Genomic DNA, 22,567 nt, shown 5'->3' with positions numbered 1-22,567 from the left:
TCAACCAGTCATCCGTTCTAGGGCATTCGGGTTTTTTTTCCAGATTCTGGCTATTGTAAACAGTGCTGCAATGAACATACATGTGCAGATGTCGTTTCGATTATACTTTTTTGCCTCTCTGGGATATATTCCCAGCAGTGGTAGAAGCAATATTTTTTAAAGCGTGTGCATTTCTCTAAGCAAAATCTCAGCACAATATGTTAGAGTAAGCAATCAATCAACTTACTGTATTTTCAAAGTACATTGTAGGAAGGATTCTTTTTTAAAAATTACCGTGAATGACTAGTTTTCCTGTGACCATTTGATGATAAGGCTTTCCTTGCTCTACTTCACAAAACTAGAACCATTGTAAAAAATCAGCTGTCCATGCAAATGCAGGTCTGTACCTGAGCTTTAAATTCTACTCCACCTGTCAGAGTCTTTATTACAGTTTCACACAGTCTTGATTACTATAGCTTTATAGCATTAAGTTCATAAAAATAAAGGCACACCTATTTTTATTGCAGTGCTTTTCACAACAGCCAAAATCTGGAAACAATCAAAATTCCCAAGGACAAATAAGTGGATAAAGAAGTTGTAGTATATAAACAATAGAATGCTCTTCAACTATAATAAAATAAAATCCTCCAGATTTGTTGTTATGTGAGTGGAACTGGGGGTAATGCTGAATGAAGTCAGTGAGAGCAAAAAGTAATATGTGGGATTATTTCATATGTGGAAACAGAGTAAGAAAATTTGAACTGAGCAATAGTACTAGCCACTGAGAGTCAGTCTGCAGAACTAAGTTTGTCAAGGAGATGGGAGATAACCTGGGGACATTGGTAGAGGAACTCTGACACTCTGGTGGTGGGTGTGGTGTGAAATGATGTATGGTGTGAGACACTGATGCCTGAAATACTATTAATAGTAAATCACAAAGCCTCAATGAAAATGAGGAGGGGATATCTTCATAAACCTTGAAGAAGTAGAGAAGGACATAGAAACAAACAAACAGAAAAAAGTATAACCACCCACATACACACACAAAAGTAAACAGAGGGGCCAGAGAGATAATACAGCTGGTAGGGTGTTTGCCTTGCATGTGCCGGACCCAGATTTGATCCAAGGCATCCCATATGGTTCCTGGAGCACCACCTGGGGAAATTCCTGAGTGCACATCCAGGAACAACCCCTGAGCATCATTGATTTGCAGCCCAAATAAAACAAAACAAAGTAAACAAATGCTGTAAATTATAATATTTTACAATGTAGGTATTAGCCTAATCTATACTGAGAAATAATTGTGTGCTTAATCAATAATACTTTATCATTATTCCTCCAAAGATTTCTATATTGTATGAAGCAGTGACAGATGAACTAAGATATTACTAGCAGTTTAGGGGCCACATTTCCCTCATACTAAAGCAAGTATCTTCATTTAAATTAACAGAAAATTTTCTAGTTCTTCAAAATTAATTCAAAGAACTCTGCTTGAGGGCAGAACAATTTGATATTTTAAATTTATCTTTCTGTTCTTGTAACTTAGCCATACTCATTGGGGTGGGAGTGGGGGAAGTTCAATGTAAAAGATCTGGTAGCAGTTAATCATCACTAGCAGAAAGCTTTTAGTCTCCAAGTGACTGATTATGATTCATTTGGGAAATTCTAGATAATTCACAATAAATGCGCTTAAGTAAAGATTGTGATTTCAATCTAGGGAAATGAAAAATACACTTATAAAAATTAGTATATATTAGAACAACCTATGGAGATTAGACAAATGAATTCTAAATTCATGTGTCAATTACAAATGTCCTAAATGCTCTTGGATTTGTATTCATTTGTAACAGTTTAATTTCAGTTTATAAACTATTTATATCCAGTGTCTTTTTCTTACTATGTATGTATATGGAGACAACTTAAAGTTATATTTGTCTGGTTTTACTTGTTCCATAAACTTTTTACAAACTGTGACTGCATAATAAAAACGCATCCATGAACAGGAAATGCTCATCCTTAAAGTAAACATTACCCAGACAGTGTAGTTATTACAGTGATTACAGAGCTTCACCTTGACTGAGGAAGGAATAAATGATTGATTCTTAAAGTTTAGATTGGAAAGGGATCAAATAAGAATTTCTTCTGGGACATGGTCAACAATAGAAAGCTAAGATTTATTGATTTTACATTTAGTTTTCTTTTTTTTGTTTGTTTTTTTTGGGTCATACCCGGCAATGCACAGGGGTTGCCTCCTGGCTTTGCACTCAGGAGTTACTCCTGGCATTGCTCAGGGGACCATATGGGATGCTGGGAATCGAACCTGGGTCGGCCGCGTGCAAGGCAAACGCCCTACCCGCTGTGCTATTGCTCCAGCCCCCAATTTTACATTTAGTTTTCCAGAGAGATTATGCAATATAGATATTTAAAAGTTTTTACTTTAAAAAGGCTGTTCTCCCCGCGCCCCCCACCCCCATTCCAATTCCCTTGATTTTTGGTGTTGAGATGAACGGGACTCATGATTTAATCCTTTTTTATCAAGTATTAATAAAAATAATCTTGATTATTATTAGAAGTGGATGCCTTCCTTGTGTAAGGGCCCTACTTCAATAACTGGAACTGAGTTAATGGCCTCCTAGCCCCATTTGGGTGTTCCTGGTGGTGCTAGTGGCTCCTTAATGATGCCAGGTAAATCTGTGACATGATGGTCCACAGTGACACTAGACCTACCTATGGTGTTGGAAAGATACAACAGGTAGGGCACTTGCCTTGCACATGACAGACCCAGGTTCAATCCTGCTTTAGGAGCAGATGAGCTTTATAACAATTCCTGTCATTGTAGAACAAAGGTGAAGGCCATGTCTAAATAAATGAAAGTCTTTGTGTTTCGATAAATTGTATTTGCAAGCAAAGATAACAATCTGCATCAGGCTTGTATACAATGCATGATTAACTGCTTTTTGCTTTAAATATAGAGAGCCGCATCTCTCTCTGTATATTGTATGAAATGAATATGTAATATTTTTGTATTAGTTCATATCCATTTGTAAAGGAAATGTTAGTAACTTAGGAAAGTTAAACTGAAGTTAGTGTTTCATATAATAATCATTTAAAAAATCTGGTTCCATTTTGATTTTTAGCACATACATTGATTTGTGACAAATTAATGCATAAAAATTTTTAATCTGAAAAAATAAAATGTTATCAAAAAAACTTCCTTAGAGGAAAGTGTGTGAATATTTTTGTATTTCATCCTGGAGTCATTAACAAGCAAAACAAAATAAATTATTTAAGATCTGCTTTGGGGACAGGCTCTGGGGGTTGGGGTAAAAACACTTGAAATATGGTGGTGGGAAGGTGTAATTGTGGTGGGATTGGTGTTGGAATATTAAATGTAACAAATTGTTATGAATAACTTTATGGTAATAAAATATAACATATTAATAATTTTCCCAGTCATCATGAAATTTGATGGGTAACAAATATATTTCGAAAGTAGTAGAGTTTATATATTACAATAGAGGTACCTTTTGAAAGTCTTTGATATTAACCAGATTGAATGAAAATATGTGATCCTTTGCTCCGACGTATAGCCTACTCCGTTCCTCATCCAAAAGGAAGGTATGATAACTGGAGCTGTTAGCCAAACCACTGAAAGTGATCACATTATTGGATTCCAACATTTCTGCAAGATAACAAAGCAAAATATTGAGTGTTAATGTATAATTCCACTTGAGCAAAAGAGTATTTATGCACGGTAATCTATTATAGCTAACAGTCAGAATTGTTCTTTGTGGTACTAAAAACGTGAAGAAAACAAATCTTTTACATTTCACTGAAATAGAAATAATGCATATGAGCTTGCTAATTTCATACGTATGACCACATGCTTCTAAAGAAGAAAGGAGAAAATGTCTTATACATAAAACTGGTCTAGTATAATCTCTTTGTGCGTGGCTTAGAATGGTTACAATTAATAGCATAAAAAATGTCTTTAATTTTTAGAGTCCTAAGTGGCTTAATTTTCTCTAATTCATTAGCTTGAAAGACAATCGTGGAGGTTAGCAGAATGAGGAAGCATAGCAGAAGCACTGTCTCAACCACTAGGTTACATAAGACCTTTTTTTATTGAGGGCTTTAATATGTCTTTATGACTATTAAGTCATTAAATTCACCATCACAATTCTTTGTACCATTTTGTAAATAAAACATTTAGAAAAGCAGAGTTACATTCTTATTAAAACAAATCAATTTTACTTTAATTTTTAATATTTTTCTTGCCCTCCATTTTGAAATTGTGAATGACCAAATACTGAACTTTTAGATTCATACTTTAGGGAAAAATTTTCAGAGAAAGATAATATTACCCTAAGTATACTTTTATATTATATATCTATTTTATACACTTTCCACTGAGATTTTTTTACAACATTATTGTATTTTAGATATTTCTTAAGACCTCTCTATGTGTTGAGGAGTCTCCACTCTTCGCATTTAAATTCCAGTGACATCCTGTTACTAAGAAGACAACTCTACCTACTTATCCCATTCATCTTTACTCCTCATAAGTGTTCAGTTTTTACTAAGTTTGAATGATTTTAGGTATTTTCCCCTGATTCATTTGTTTTATTTCTATTTCATATATAAATGAAAACACTAAGTAATTATCTTCCATATCTGTACTTATTTCACTTGGCTTAATCTACTTAAGTTCTATTCATTTTGTCCCAAATGGCAGATTTTTTTGTAATGGAATAGCAATAATTTTTGTTTTTTTTTTCTTCTTTCTGAGTATATAATACCACAACTTCCTTATTCAATTATATGTACATGGACAACTTAGGTCAATTCTATATTCTATTGTGAATCATGCTGCATTAACATAGAGGTGGAAAATATCTTCTTTAAATTAGTTTTTGTATCTTTCAGATAAACATCCTGAAGTGGTGTTTCTCAATCTATATTTCCACTTTTTAAATGAAATCCCCTGGGGCTGGAGCAATAGCACAGCGGGTAGGGCGTTTGCCTTGCATGCGGCCGACCTGGGTTCGATTCCCAGCATCCCATATAGTCCCCTGAGCACTGCCAGGAGTAACTCCTGAGTGCAAAGCCAGGAGGTAACCCTTGTGCACTTCCAGGTGTAACCCAAAAAGAAAATAAAATGAAATCCCCATACCCTTTTTATTGATATTGTACAAATTTTCATCCCACTATCAATCTATATACATATAAATATGCTATCATCTCATCATCTCTTTCTCATAAAGGATACACATGTTGAAAATTGACCAAATCTGTGTGTGAATATGTAGTCACTACAATTTCATATAAGAATTCAAACCACCACAGTACTTGTTTATTAGGAAAATTATAACCCAGGCCACATTTCTGCTGCTATTATTATTATTATCACCATTATTTAATCACTATGAGTTACAAAGTTGCCAAGTTATTGATGATTGAGTTTCAGGTATAGACTATTTCAGTACCAATCCCTTCACCAGTGTCCACTTCCCTCCAGCAGTATCCCTAGTTACCCTACCATCACCCAGGCTACCTCTATGGGAAGCACTTTATATCTCTTTTCAGCACACCCTTCTCCAAAATAATCATTTCCCTCACCATATTGCACCAGTCCCTGATTGTTACCTTCAGGCACTTGTTATTCTCTTACTATGTTTCTTCATATTTCAAATAGGAGAGATATAATCCAGTGTTAATCCCTCTCTCTGACTAACTTCACTCACATAACACTTTCCAGATCTACCCACATAGCAGCAAATTGTATGACTTCATCTTTCTTTAGGGTTAAATAGTATTCTATTGTGCATAAGTACTTAATTTTCTTCATCCAGTTATCTGTTTTTGGACAAGTGATTTGTTTCTGGATTTGAGATCTTGTGAATAGTGCTGCAATAAACATAGGCATTCTGATGTTTTTGTACATTGTGTTTGGTCATTTAAGGTATATTCCAAGGAGTGGAATTGCTGGGAAATAATAAAGCACAATTTCTACTTTTTTGAAAAATAAATCTTTTAGTTACCAAACTGGGGTTCAATATTTGGAAGAAATAGTTAATAATGTATCGCTAAAGATTTTTTTGGGTAAAATTTGATATTCATGTGAATAAAGTAATAACTTTCAGAGTAAATACTCAGATTGTCAACTCACATAAATAGAGATATAATATTAGTATATTCAATTTTTTTACTAAAAGTAGTAAATTAGGGTTCAGATATAATGGACTGAAAAAACATTTTCTTTTTACCTATTTGAACCAGTGTCCTAACTTCCTAAGAGTTGTTCTATATGGTGATGAAATATATAAGAACAGATAAGAGATATTGCCTTTTATTTATGTTGGTATTAAGTCTAATACTCTTTTTAAAGTATTTTTTTCTGTTTGCCAACTTTAAAATACTAAATTCTAAAGGATAAATATAATTAAAATAATGGATTTCTATATCACAGCTATAAACAGATATAAATGTATATCTCATTAGAAATAAGTTAGTTTATATCTTATAAATGTTTCATGAAGAGTTATTTTTCCTAAGTATGGACAATTTAAAGAAGTCTTTAATATTTTTATTACATTACTTTGGGACCATAGTTCATTTTTAAAAGAAGCTATTTCTGAATCATTTTATTAAATTAAAATAAAATGTCTTCCTGGAATTCCAGTAAACATCTATTTTACTTTAGTTTCAAATCTTCAGAATTTTGACTTATCATTATTTTGGTTCATCTTCCCTAAGTATATTCAGTAAATGAATTTTCACAATGTTTTACAACTGATAAGAGTCCTTGAAGTGCTTGTGGAATAAGTAATTCAAATTTTGGATTGCTAAGACTATTTTACCATTTTTTCAAAGTAAAAATACATAGAATAATAAAAGATATAGTTTCTCTAAATCTAGATCTCACAGTCCTAGTGGTCTCTTTCCTTATTTGAATCTAACTTTATTTCTTCATGAAATACATGAAGCTGTATTTCAGAGCAAATAACTTCATCTTACACCCTATTCCTTCAGAATGTTGTTTCTTTTTCGTTTCTGTAATTTAAATCATACCATGACATAAACTGGCATTTGAACTAAGATAATTAATCAGTTATGTGAGAAGGTTAGTATCGCTTTACTTTCTTATGTCTTGCCTATGTTCATATTCAGTCAAACACCAGCAAATATTATTTTAAGGACAATCTAATTTTCTATAGGATCAATTTTACCATGGTGACTCTGAGTTGAACAAAGCATAAAGAGCACTTACTCATTTTTTTAAATTAAATTATTTATCAGTGAATCACCATGAGGTACAGTTATAGACTTATACTTTTTGTGCTTGTGATTCAGTCATACAGTGCTCAAGTACCCATTCCTCCACCAGTGCCCATTCTTTACCACCAATGATCCCGGTATCCCTCCCACCCCTCACCACATCCCTCACCCCACCCCATCTCTGGGGCACGGCATTCCCTTTTGTTTTCTCTCTCCTTTTGGGTGTTGTGGTTTGCAGTAGAGGTATTGAGTGGCCACCGTGTTTGATCTATAGTCTACTTTCAGTGTGAATCTCTCATCACCAGCAGGTCCTGGAACCACACTTTACCTGGTGTTCCTTTCTCTATCTTAGCTAGCCGCCCTTTCCTCCAGCATGTAAGGCCAGCTTCTAGGCATGGAGCCAACCTCCTGGTACTTATCTCTAGTATTCTTGGGTGCTAGTCTCCCATTCTGTTATTTATATTCCACAGATGAGTGCAATCTTTCTGTCTCTCTTTTTTTGACTCGTTTCACTTAGTATGATACTTTCCATGTCAATCCACTTATATGCAAAGGTCATGACTTCATCTTTTCTAACAGCTGCATAGTATTCCATTGTGTAGATGTACCAAAGTTTCTTTAACCAGTCGCCTATTCTTGGGCAATCGGGTTTTTTCCAGATTCTGGCTATTGTAAATAGTGCTGCAATGAACATTTGAGTGCAGATGTTATTTCGACTATACTTTTTTGCGTCTCCAGGATATATTCCCAGGAGTGGTTTTGCTGGGTCAAATGGGACTCAATTTCTAATTTTTTGAGAAGCATCCATACTGTTTTTTAAAAGGGCTGAACCAGCATTCCCACCAGCAGTGTAAGAGAATCCCTTTCTCCATATCCATGCCAACAGTGGTTGCTTTTATTCCTTTAGATAGAACACACTCTTTTACAGTGGGCAGGATACTCTCAGTTGCTTTCCAGGCTCTCCGAAGATATGCATATATATATACATATACACACATACATACATATTACACATACATACACACACATACATATTACTCTCTATGATGTATTGCCTACTGTCTGAACTCTATCAAATATGGTATGGTAATTATGAAAAGTGGGTAGGTAGTGTCTTATAATGTGTCATGTGGCCAAAGTCACAAAGTTCCTCATTGTCTGGTTTCCGTGGGACTTCATTCATGCATGAGGCTTGGCCAGAGCATCCGGAAAGCTGTCCTGGAGTGTGGTGGCAGTTGGGTAATGGAGGTTGGCTGCTAGGGCTGGGTCCCTTGGGGCAGGGAGGGTTCTCATCCTCCCCCCTCTTGGGCGCCCTGAGTGAAAATAGCCTGGTGTGGAGTCTGGTGCCATAGCTATGAGGGCCTCATTTTATATGCTATATCAACCATAAATAAAAATGAAAGTGCCACTTTAGAACAAGTATTTGTTACAAGAACTATGTATTCTTAAGAACTATGAGCCCGCGTGGCAGAGCCTGGCAAGCTACCCGTGCGTATTGGATATGCCAAAAACAGTAACAATAAGTCTCTCAATGAGAGATGTTACTGGTGCCCGCTTGAACAAATCGATGAGCAACGGGATGAACTATGTATTCTTAAGGACTGGAGTGATAGCACAGTGGGCAGGGCATTTGTCTTGCATGCGGCCCACCTGGGTTCGATTCCTCCATCCCTTTGTTAGAGTCCAGCAACCTACCGAGAGTATCCTGCCTGCATCGCAGAGCCTGGCAAACTACCCGTAGTGTATTCGATATGCAAAATACAGTAAAAAGTCTCACAATGGAGACGTTACTGGTGCCTGCTCAAGCAAATTGATGGATGTTTGCTTGAGCAGGCACCAAACAGGATGACAGTGCTACCGTGTATGTATTCTTAAATTTGAAAGATAATTAAACAGCCCTTCTTTTGTTCAAATTTTTTAACTGATATTTTTTATTATTTGTTTAATGGAAAATTAAAGATTATTAATCATAGGGCAAATATAGTTTGTTATCAATAAAATATTATCTCTTATTACCATTATAACCAGAAAAGTATATAAGATGATGTAAACTTGTATATAGATGTCTAAGGATAAAATAATTGAATGAGCAGAATCATCAATTAACATTGCATTTTCTTATGAGCAATTTAGAAAAATAATCTCATGCAATTTAGAACTCACATACACAGTCTATTTGATTAACTGTAATCAAATTATATGTACTAATAAAATAAGTTATTGATCTATACTTTAACCAAAAATATTTCTTTTTATCAACAAAATCTAATTTTACATATATATTCATAATTTTTAGGTTAGCTTTTTACTCCCAAATTTATTATTTCTCATGTGATCCCATTTAATAATAATAAAAAAGGCACTGGTAGAAATCCCTATCAGCACATTATTTAACATAAAAAATATTACATATAGTTAGCTTATCTCAACTATATTTTATTATATGGAAAGAAACTATGGGAAATTAACATCAAAGTCATAATTAACTATTGATCTTTACCTAATAAAGTTGTGTGGTTCCTGTGGTGATTTGGTTATGTTTAGGCTAAACAGAGATTTATGAGAAGATTACATTGAATGACCTGGTCAGATTCTGAAAAACACAGTGACATGAATCTTCATTTCCAGAGCAAGACCTCCCAGAAGAGCTATTTTTATGGAAGGATGCAGAACTTGACCTTCAAATACAAACAATAGTCACCCTGTTTTCTATATCCTTGAATTCAACTAAATTTGACCCTTCGTATCACCCAACCCCCTGCCAAGTTTTATAGCATGAAAAGTAATAAGATTCCTAGGACTCGGTAGTGTTTTTACTCACAAATTGCCTATTTTCAGTGATGGCTTTAGGCTTATGTTCTTCTTTCATGACCAGAAATTTGCCTTCTTCATAGAATTGTCAAAGATGATTTTTTAAAAGTAGTCAAAGTGGGTCAGTATGATACCAAAATATTTTGAGTAGATGATAGTCACATTCAGATATTTGAAAATGCTGGAAAATTCATGAGTTTTCAGAAGTTTTAGATTCTGTATTTGAGTGTTTCTTAGATTTAAACAAAATGTTTAATCAATGTAAGATTATTTCAGTTTCAGGTCTAGAGCATTAGATATTTGAATATAAGTAAAATGATCACTACAGTAACTTTATATCACTGATAATGGGGTTGGCGGAGGGGTTGTTTGAGCCACAATTAGCAGTGCCCAGGACTGAATCCTGACTCTATGTTCAGGAATCACTCCTGGTGGTGCCTGTGGGACCATATACAATACTGTAGTTCTAGAGAACCAGGGTGACTTATGTGCAAGGCCTTAACCCCTGTACTTAATTCCTGCCCTGTAATGAGTATTTGAAAAACTTCACTGTCATACTGGTGAAGGGATGGATGTTGGAAAATGATATGGCTGAGAACAAATTATGAACAACTTTGTACCTGTGAACCTTATGGTGATTCAATAGGAAAAGAAAAAAAGAAAAATATACTGGCTTAAGATCATTCAGATATATGACATAATTTTTAGCTGGGGCTAGTAATTGTATATAAATGAGCAAATATAAAATATGAGTAATGAATATACATTACAAATATTAATATACATTGATAATTAAAGCAATTGGCTATAGCTAATATTCTCATATACATTATATTCCTATGAATTAATAATTTTAAAACAAAGTATATCCCCTAGACCATTCATCTGTTTGTCTTTTATTTGGGAGCCACACCTTAGAGTGCTTAAGGGTTAATCCTGTCTGTGCACTCAGGAATCACTACTGGCTGGCAGTCTCCAGGAACCATATGTGATGCTAGGGATCAAACTTAAGTTTGCCACATATCAAGCAAATGCCCTACCTCTTTGACCATTTTCATGCATTTTCAACATTTAATCCAAACCCCATTTTTGTCAGCCACTAAGCTGTGTGCTTGACTTTTCCTCTATTGCAGTTATTTTAGATTCCACATTTAAGTAACATCATATGTGTTTATCATTCTCTTTCTGACTTTTTTACTTAGTACAATAATTTCAATATCTAATTCTATTGTCACAAAATCTGTATCTCATTCACAATTTTGTAAGTATGTTATTGTGGGATACAACCCACACATAAAACATTTGCATATCAACTCACTCAATGAAGTGAATAATTAGGTATCCATTAATGCTTCAGATGACACAATATTGTATTAGACAAACCTTAAGGATTCCATAAAAACTTAAGGAAATTATAAATCTATGAAGTAAATCAGAAATCTAGAAAATCAATATGTAGAAATCTGTTGTATTTTTACATAGACAATGATGCAGAAGAGAAAAAAAAGTATATTTAAGAGTATGCCCCCTAAGCCCCTCAAATCTCTAGGAATTAATATTTTTAAAAGGAGGTGAAAGACTATTTAGTAAAACTATACTTCGCTCATGAAAGTAAAATAAGAATGAAAAGCTTTCCTTGTCCCATGGTTTGGAAGGCTCAACATCACTAAAATGTAATTTTAATGAAATTTAAAAACAAATCAATTTACAGATATAGCATGGTCTCCATAAAAGTTCCATGGCATTTTTATTTTATTTAATTTGGTGGGGGGGGGTTGGTCACACTCAGCAATACTCAGGGGTTACTCCTGGCCCTGCACTCAAGAAAATATCCTAGCGCTGCTAGGGGGATCATATGGGATGCTGCGAATCAAACCCAGGTCAGCTGTGTGCCAGGCAAATTCCCTATCTGCTGCACTATCGCTCCAGCACCCACCATGGCATTTTTACAGAGGTAACACAAATACTTCTAAAATTTGTATTGATTCTTAAAAACTCTCTGAATAGTCAAAGCAATTCTAAGAAATGAATTTAAAAGTGGGAGACATCAGATTCTCAGACTTTATTTAATCGGTATTGGAAGAGCTAAGTAATTAAAAATACATGTTACTGGCAAAGACAGTCTACAGAATGGGAAAGGATATTCACCCAATACCCATCTGATAAGGGGTTGATATCAAAGATATACAAGGCATGGTTGAACTCCACAAGAAGAAAACATCCAACCCCGTCAAAAAATGGGGTGATGAAATGAACAGAAACTTTCTCAAAGAAGAAATCCAAACGGCTAAAACACTCATGAGAAAATGCTCTACATCACTAGAGGGAGATGCAGATCAAAACAATGAGATATTATCTCATACCACAGACACTGGACCACATCCAAAAGAACAAAAGCAACCAGTGTTGGCTTGGATGTACTGAGAAAGGGACTCTCCTTCACTGTTGGTGGAAATGCTGACTGGTTCAGCCCTTTTGGAAAACAATATGATGATACTCAAAAAATTAGAAATTAGCTCTCATTTGACACAGCATTTGACTCCTGGGAATATATCCCAGAGAAGCAAAAAGGTATAGCAGAAATGACATCTGCATTTGTATGTTCATTGCAGCACTGTTTACAATAGCCAAAATCTGGAAAAAAAAAACTGGAGTGCTCAAAAACAGATGACTGGTTAAAGAAACTTTAGTACATCTACAAAATGGAATACTATGTAGCTGTTAGAAAAGATGAAGTGATGAATTTTGCATATAAGTGGATCAACATGGAAAATATCATGTTAGTGAAATGAGTCAGAAAGAGAGAGACAGGGGCTGGAGAGATAGCACAGCGGGTAGGGCATTTGCCTTGCTTGCGGCCAACCCGGGTTTGATTCCCAGCATCCCATATGGTCCTCTGAGCACCGCTAGGGGTGATTCCTGAGTGCAGAGCCAGGAGTAACCCCTGTGCATTTCCGGGTGTGACCCAAAAAGCAAAAAAAAAAAAAAAAAAGAAAGAGAGAGACAGACATAGAAAGATCGCACTCATCTGTGGAATATAAAGTAACAGATTGGGATAAGGGTAGTTGAGATAAGAACCAGGAGGTCTGCCCCACAGCTTGGAAACTGGCCTCACATTCTGGGGGAAAAGGCAGCTGAGATAGCAAAGGGAACACCAAGTAGAGGATGTTGGGAGGACTCATTTGGATTGAAAGATGTGCGCTGAAAGTAGACTATAGACCGAATATGATGGCCATACAATACCTCTATTGCAAACTACAACACCCAAAAGGAGAGAGAACAAAAGGGAATGCCCTTCTGCAGAGGCAGGGTGGGGTGGTAGGCACTGGGATGGGGATAGTGGGAGGGATACTGGGAACATTGGTGGAGGAGAATGGGCACTTGTGGAGGGATGTAAGCAATCACTGTATGACTGAATGCAAACATGAAAGTACATAAGTTTGTAACTTTACCTCACAGTGATTCACAAAAAAAAATTTAAAAAATACATGATACTGGGACAAAGATATACTTTATCATCAATGAATAGAGATAAAGTCCCTAATCCATGAGCAGAAAATATAAAACAAAGTTAGGTATATGAAGTGAAGCAGGAGAGTCTTTTCAACAATTGCGCTGGAAAAACTGGTTAGCTATATGCCCAAAATGAATTTAGACCCTTATATCATGCTGCAAACAAAGTTCTATTCAAAATGGATTAAAATACTCAAGGAAAACATAATCAGAAAATATAAGCAGAACTCCCCATGAACTTGACTTCAGACAAGTCTTCAATGATAAAAATTTATTGGAAATGTAACAACAGCTTCAATCTGAAAAAAAACGTTTAAACTCAAAAGAAATGAGGCCTAAAATAAAAAGGAACCGTACTGATTAGGAAAAATTTTGTATACTATACATAAGACAACACTGTCACTGTCATTCCATTGCTCATTGATTTGCTCGAGCGGGCACAGTAACGTCTCCATTATGAGGCTGTTCGGTTCCTCCGCCCCTCTCAGAGAGCCCGGCAAGCTACCGAGAGTATCTTGCCCACATGGAAGAGCCTGGCAAGCTATCCGTGGTGTATTCGATATGCCAAACACAGTAACAACAAGCCTCACAATAGAAACATTACTGGTGCCTGCTCGAGCAAATCGATGAGCAACAGGGTGACAGTGACAGTGACAGTGACAGTGACATCAGACAAAGGATTAATATACATTATGTATAAGGCATTCTTCAAAGCTCAACAATAAAACTCAAATAACTCCATAAGTAATAGAAAGAGAAAATGAAAAGACACTTTACAAAGAAGACATAAAAATAGGTAATAGGTAGATGGAAAAAAAAAGTTTATCATCATTGATTATTAGAGAAATGCAAATCGCAATCAGACACCACCTCACACCAAAAAAACGATCTATATGGAAGAGACCAAAAATAGTGTTACTGGGGATTTGGTTAAAAACAAATTCTCAGTTACTTTTGGTGGAACTGTTATATGTTTTAGCCTCTCTGCAAAATTGTTTGGATACTTCTTAAAGCACTTAGAATGGAACTTCTCTATGTATGAGTCTGCAATTTCACTAATGGGAATCTATTATAAGAACATAGAAAAATGGGCTGGAGCCATAGCACAGTGGTAGGGTATCTTGCCTGCACGGCAGAACCTAGCAAGCTACCCTTGGCGTATTCGATATGCCCAAAACAGTAACAGCAAGCCTCACAATGGACAAGTTACTGGTGCCTGCTCGAGCAAATCGATGAGCAGTGGGATGACAGTGACAATTACAGTGACAGTGACAATGTTTTTAAACATATTTTATAATATCACATATTCTCTTAATCACAATATATTATACAAGATATGACCATAAAAATGTTGCATATTTGAAAGAATATGTTGCAACATTTCCAGTTAATATGAAAATAACAGCAACTTTAACACCTACCACAGTTCCCTTAGACCAGGCTTATTAATTAGAGCTATAGTTTTCTGGGGCCGGTTATGTGCTTGCCTTGCACACAGCTTACCTGGGTTCAATTTCTGGCATTTCATATGGTCACCCGAGCCTGAAGATGTAATTTTTCAGTGCAAAGCCAGAAATAAAGTAACCCCTGAGCACTGTTGCATGTCGCCCAAATATAAGAGAAAAAGGGAGTTATAGGTGCCTCATTTTGTTCTTTCATCTGTAAATTCTCAGACAATTCTATTAGAAAAAGGTAATTTATTCCTCTTTAAACCTGGATTGTCCTCTCCTGTTCTAGTTCATTTTCCCATTTCAAAATAGAATTAGAAGTCAGAAAAAAATTCTTTAATGAGAGCCTTGAAATTAGCAGGCAGTACTCTCTTCTTGATGTCCCACACTTCAACCATGACCCTAAAATGCATTAATCGCATGCCGTTATCTTGCATGGGTTTCCTGCCTGGGAATTAGGTACATGCTCTACTTGTTTGAGGCACAAAGGTTAGCACAGTAGAGAATGAATCTAATTATACATAAAATAAATGATTAAATGGAAAATTAATTGTTGAGCTAGAGATTTAAAGGACCTTTTGACCATAAAGCCTTATTACTTCCATTTACAAAGAAGCTTAAATGACTTTTACTATTGACAGTTACAGGATCAAATTTATATATGTCCTCTGGCTTATAGTTCAATGCTTTTTTCTAAATAAATCTATAGAAAACTATGATTTTTTTTTTTTTTTTTGCTTTTTGGGTCACACCCAGCGATGCACAGGGGTTACTCCTGGCTTTGCACTCAGGAATTACTCCTGCGGTGCTCAGGGGACCTTATGGGATGCTGGGATTCGAACCCAGGTCGGCCGCATGCAAGGCAAATGCCCTACCCGCTATGCTATCGCTCCAGCCCCTAGAAAACTATGATTTTAAAATTTTCTCCTTATCTTTAGTAGCAGAACCTGATATAATTTTTTGATAAAACATGCTAAAAATAAATTTTGCAAAAAGTTTACAAAATAACCATTGCATAATGTAAATATTTTACTTTCCTTGGAAAGAATAACAATTTAGTTTAGAAGTCATTTTTTATATAAGGCATCTAAATCATTGAATGTGAACAAAAATAGTTAATGCAAAGAAGCATCACAGCTGGTCACACAGTTTTGTATGAGATGTCTGTAAAATTCAAGATTAAGGTCTATATCTTTATTTCTGATTTACATTAGCTTAATTTAGTACTTTCAGTAAAAAAAAAGTTATTCATAGACCAAAACATTGGCTAAATTCTGTTTCATATCTTAGTTATTTAAAAAGAATCTTCTTCATGCATATTTCTATTGTCAGTCAGCTTATCAGAGCATGCTCATTAAAAATCTAGTAGTAACGATCATATTTTTCCTCTGCTAATGCATTTAATTTTGGAGTGGAAAAATTTCAGAATTTATCTAGCAATGGAAGTCATACCTGCTCGTTTCTTGCATAACATTTTTTTGACATTTTATACAAGCAAATAAAAGGGAGAAGAGCTGAATTATTATATTAAGAATCTGGATCATAAGTTTTTTAATATCCAGGTAATTATCTGTAACATTTATTTTGTATTAGAAAAATTATCTGAGTTTTTCCCTTATATTAAAAAATACCAAGAGTTCTGTTTCTTTTCCAAACACTTTCTGATGTAAGTATACTAGTTTCAGGTTGGGTAATGCTTACAAATTCTCCAGTACTGCTAAACCTAATGTGAGCAAGATTCAGTTTGAGAGCCATAGGATGAACTTGGAGCTCTACTAGGATAAAGGTAAAAATCCAGCTTGTTTGGTGAAACTCTTGTTTTCCCACACCCAACAAAATAAGCACATTTCTGGGATGAAGAGGACAGCAAGAGAAGAATTTCCCAGACCAATGCAGAACACATAGACCATTTATTCTCATAAAGGCTCACATCAAGATAATATATATTTCTTTAAGAATGACTAAGTAAGCATAAGCCATTTTCTTGTTAAAATTAAATCAATATTTCATTTTTATAAAGTGACTATTTTTCTTTACAAATCAAGAAAAACTAGTAACAGTATTAAAATGATAAGAAATGAACATTTTAAAGTGAAATGGTCTTTTAGTTAATGTTATCCATGACATGTATTCAAAAAGAGACTCTCCTACTAGTTTGAATACAGAGGATAAAAAGGATTAAATTTCCCCTGATACATGAAGGAAAAGGGATTAAACTTTAGATATACTAAGTTTTAACTTAGTTGCCCTCAGAGCAGCTATTTGTGAGCAAAAAATTAATGAAATTTTAAAAAATGCATTGATTTATTAATTTCACCATTTTCCTGATATTTATTTTGCATATAAAGGAGACAGTTCTGCCAATTTCTATATAAAATATTGATATGGTCTATAATTTAGATTTGATCAGATAAAAAATTATCTTTAATATAAGAGCACATTCTTTGAATATATATGAAACAAGACAGAAAAAATTCTAGCTTTCCCCAATTATAATTATTGGGTTCTTAATATAATTTCTAAATAATAAAGGTAATAATTTGCTTCAGTTAAAAAAAATCAAGAAATTAGTTGAAAAGTTCATTGCAGAGTTTGTTTGATGAGTGTAATGACTTCCACCTCATTTAGTGAGTCAGAATCTCAAAAATGCTACTTTGATAGACTCTGGAGTTTATCAGTCCTGCCTTGCCACTTCATTAGCTGTCAAGAACCAGTAAGTGATATTGTTATGAAAGCCTTGATTCAGGTAGTTGAAAATGCTCTTGTTGGAAAGTACCAATTATAAACAGACGTGAAGTCAAATTAGGGGCTATCAGGAACGGTACATCATCCACATACACACACAGTTGGTTATCGTATTCATAGACATCAAAGAAGAGAGAGCATTTGATCTATCAGTAGTTAACTGGTAACTTTCACAAAAGGCACACATATTGATTTAATATACATTGCAGACTTACCACTGGCTTTAGAACCTTATCTTATAATCATGTGAGGCCAGCAAAATAGAAACTAAAAATGATTCTTTTTTTCATTTTAATTTCTATTTTAATTTTTAGTTTTTTAATGAATCACTGTGGAGTAGTTACAGACTTACAAATTTTCATGGTTATGTTTCAGTCATACAATGGAGCGAGTGCCCATCCCTCCACCAATGCCTGTTCACCACCACCAATGTTCCCAGTATCCCTCCCATGCCCCTCATTCTCCCCCACCCTCTCCCCCTTCGCCTCTGTGACAGACACATTTCTTTTTACTCTCTCTCTCCTTTAGGGTTTTATGCTCTGCAATGCAAGTATTGAGTGGCCATCATGTTTGGTCTATAGTCTACTTTCGGCACACATCTCTCATCCCGACCTGCCCTCTAAACACCCTTTAGTTGGTGGTCCCTTCTCTATCTGATATATTTTCCCCCAGCATGTGAAACCACCTTCAAAGCTGTGGAGCAAACCTCCTGTTACTTATATCTACTATCCTTGGGTGTTAGTCTCCCATTCTGTTACTTTATATTCCACGAAAGAGTGCAATCTTTCTATGTCTAAAAATGATTATTTATGCTCAAAGGAAGAACCATAAAATACAAAAAGGTTCATGTTAATGTCTGTGCAGAGATGGGTCCTTATTCTTAGACATAAATTATATTAATGCATGTTCTTTTCTTAAATGTATTTTTGATTTTTTTTATTAAATATGTTTCTCATAATTTCCCTTTTTGTAGGATGACATTACTTTGTCCTCTCCCCCCTTGCCATGAGTAGCTTGTCCCGGTTTTTCCTGGAGTTTAGTCTCACCCATCAAGGTGTTCCCAAATCTCTCCCATCCCTTTGTTTCGCTATAATCACTTCTCTATGCTCTCTTCCCCAAAACAGTTAATCCGAGGCTTTCCCTTAATCTGACTCTGCTAATTTGTAAGGTCAGACCTTCCTAGAACACTGAATATTATAACATTGGCTTTCTCCCCTCTTTATGCCTTTTGAATAATTTACTTTAAAGCTATGTCTTTTTTGTATAGACACAAGAAGACAATATTATGTTTTTGTAACTTGGGAATTAATTGGCTTCAAATATTATTCCCTCCCGGGCATCTGCTTTCTCCACTTAAGCCTCAGTTGCCCTCAGTTCTTAGCACCCTAAAAGCAGGGTCCTGACAAGGGACGTGACGGATCCAGGGCAAGCAGTGAGTTGTGTGCTACCCTGGCATCGAGATGGGCCTGGCCAAAGTGCCTGATTCTTAACTATAAGTTAAGAGCTTGATCATAGACAAATGCTGTCATGCTCCAAGTAATGACGAGACTAGGACCCTGCTAGGGATAGGAAAGACTGATCTGGCCTGAGCACTGTAGTCTGAGATTGAGATGGCCCCAGGAGAGCAATTCCATAAGCTTTAATGCATCTCTTATTGTGTCCATACAAAATGATTCATATTATGAATTCTTATATGTTTGCTGGCTGAGGAGAAGAGAAACACACTCATGGGACTCTGCCCTTGGGTGGATCCTCCTGCTGAAAGAGAATTAAGTCCTAGGAGAAGCATCCCCTAAGGGAAAGGAACCTCAACCCTATTGATGGTAACCACACCTATTTGTACACCCCACCCCCCTCATGCTGGGGAGATTTAACTAGGCTGGAAGAGTGGGTTGGGGGGCCAGATCCAGAGATCCAGAGGAAGATCGAGAGCCGGGAGAGAAACAGAGAGAGAGAATAAAATAAACTGATCGAGCAACCAGTTTGGCCTTCTTCCTTCCATCACTGCCCTTGACTGACAGCACACACAGCGGTTCCAGGGCACCGAATGCGGGCAGTGAGACAGAGCCGCCTGGAGAGCCCTCGAGTGCACATGCCCCTCAGTGTGCTTTAGTTTTTTACACCATTTAATAGAGTTAATCCACTGAAGTTGGGGTTAGAGAAATAATACAGCAAATAAGACATATTCCTTGCATGCCACTGGTGGTGCTCCTAAACACCACCAAGTGTGCTGTCCAAAGCAGCCAGGAAAAACTATTTGAAGTTTAATGTATAGGCTGGAGAAATAGTTCAGTGGGTTGGAGCACATACATTGCCCTCAGAAAAATGCAGATTTCATCTCAATCACTGAATGATTACCACCGGAGTATCACCAGAAACAAAGCACAAAACTAGTAGCCACTATGTATTGCTGGTTGTAGGTTAATTCTGTCATTGTAGTTTTTACCATTACTAAATCGTCAGGAAGATGGTATAAAAGGTTGGAGTATGTGCTTTGCAATTAGGAACCCCAGAGTGCCCTAAGCACCACTATTTGTTAGAAATGAAGACAAGCAATTACAAATAGAAGTTACTTTGGGAAAATTTAATTATTCAGTATTTTCCTTTTTGTACAACCATGATTCTATAGTTGATAAATACAATGGTATACAGGAAATGCACATAGGTATTAAATATTCAAAGAATTGTTAGAACATATTTTGTAACCTTTAAATAAATATAATCTATTAAGTAAGGATCAGGACTGGGCCTCTTCTGCCCAGATCCTCCATTTTCCAGTAGCTAGGCAGTCAACCCAGAAACTGCCTCCAGCACCGTGTAATCGCATCAACGGCCAACATCCAGAGACTATATAAAACCAATCAGCCGCATGACATCTTATAGCCTAGTTCTCCCTCTCGGAGAACCTGGCAAGCTACTGAGAGTTTCCTGCCCACATGGGAGAGCCTGGCAAACTCCCCGTGGCATATTTATATGCCAAAACCAATAACAATGATTGGTCTCATTCCCCTGATCCTGAAAGAGCCTCCAATGCAGCACCATTGGGAAGGACGAGTAACGAGAGGCTTCTAGAATCTCAGGGCTAGGATGAATGGAGACGTTACTGAGACTGCTCAAGAAAATCGATGATCAATGGGCTGATGATGATGATGATTAAGTTAGGACCATAGACCAGTCTCTTTGACTGATGAAAGCAAAGAACATGTTTATTGACTGAGGGAACCTAGATTTGCATATTCCTAATGTAACATAAGTTCCCATTGGTGCTGCCTGAGGAAATGAGTGTGAGAAAATTACACACTTCTTTTTATTTTAATAATTTTTGTTTGTTTGTAGGCCATACTGTCTATGCTCGGGGCTTACTTCTCACTCTGCAGTCAGTGACCCCTCCTTCCTGGGTTCAGGGGACTATATATGCTTCCAGGGATGAAATCCACGTTGGCTGCATGCAAGGCAAGCACCCTACCCACTGTACTATCACTTGGTTCCTCTGCATTTATCATTTTGTACTGAAAATCAAAACACCAAAGACACTTAGAGTCATGGTTCTATAAAAATTTACTTAAGGACCCCTCATTAAATTTAACATTTTCCAACCTTTTAGACAAGGTTTTATTTTTTATGTTTGCATTAATTCTTTTATTTTTTCTAAATTTATTTAAACACCATGGTTTACGAAATTGTTTGTAATAAAGTTGTTCTGGGTATTTCATGTTCCAATACCAATCCCATCCACAATGTGACCTTCCCTTCATTAATGCTCCATTTCCCACCCCTACAAGTCTGCTCTCTTAGGAGACACAAAATAAGTTATTTCATAATGTTTGATACAGCAAAATGGTAACTGAAATTATAAAAAAGAGTTCAGTAAAATAAAACTGTTAAAATAGTTACATCCTACAATGGTGTTATTTCATATATGACAGGGTTCATTAAATTATTATGTTATATTTTCAAAAAATATTTAGGAAGATGCAGTGTAAGATCATGATTACAAAAATACAGCACAATTTAAGAGTGAGGACTGGAATGTCAAAATACTTCAATTTAGTGGGGGTTATTTTTCTCTTATTTTGAAATAAGAGAAATCAGGAATAAGGTGAGAATGAGTATTATATTCGAGAGTGAGGGCTTCTCTGGAGTGCAGAGAATGAAGGTGATCTACAAGTAGTTCTGTAGCAAATTTCCAAGACATAGATGCATGCTATAGAGCAAGAAAAGTCCACATTTCAGGGAGAGCTGCAGGCCTCTTTCCCAGAATGGGGCCAACTGTGTCTTAGTGACTGCAAAGCTAGTTTATATACATTTCCCCAAACTGTCCCCAACATCTATTGTTAAGGTAATTGCCAAGGGTGAGAGGGAGGAGCCTTTTATGGTCTTTTTTTGTCATTCTTAGCAGGGCCTTTGTTCCAGCAGTGAGGCCTTTTATCCCAGGGGCCCAGCCAAGTTCTGGGCCTAGAATTCTGCATCTCAAAGGTTTTCTGATCTTCTCAGATGGGATTTTCTCAGACAGGTCTTCTCAGATGAGTTTTCCTATAAGTCTTTGGAATGTCTCAAAGACTGGTTTATATTCCAGACAGTGCTCCCCCCACCCCCGCAATATAAATTATTTGGGGGAATAAAGGAGGCCTTGGTCTTCCCTCTCCCACTCCCAACCCCCAACCCCAATCTGCCTGTACCAAGTCCCTTCTTTTAAGGATTCCAGTTTGTTGAGAAAGACCAGAAATGAAGAAAATAAAATACTTCTGTAAGAACACCACAGGCAATAGAGACCCACTTCTACCTTGGATAGG

At 36.0% G+C, this 22,567-nt stretch overlaps 1 protein-coding gene across 1 annotated transcript in view; it reads right to left on the bottom strand.

Annotated features, from left to right (window-relative positions):
* The window catches only part of SEMA3A (semaphorin 3A), a 233,688-nt gene that overhangs the window by 162,876 nt on the left and 48,245 nt on the right, over nt 1–22,567 (bottom strand). Inside the window, exon 2 of the mRNA XM_004602145.2 lies at nt 3,504–3,661. Coding sequence (XP_004602202.1) covers nt 3,504–3,661 — 158 coding nt within the window. The remainder of the gene's footprint in view (nt 1–3,503; nt 3,662–22,567) is intronic.

Source organism: Sorex araneus, chromosome 1, assembly GCF_027595985.1.
Source record: "Sorex araneus isolate mSorAra2 chromosome 1, mSorAra2.pri, whole genome shotgun sequence".
Lineage (NCBI taxonomy): Eukaryota > Metazoa > Chordata > Mammalia > Eulipotyphla > Soricidae > Sorex > Sorex araneus.
This window is presented reverse-complemented; position numbering and strand designations above follow the sequence as displayed.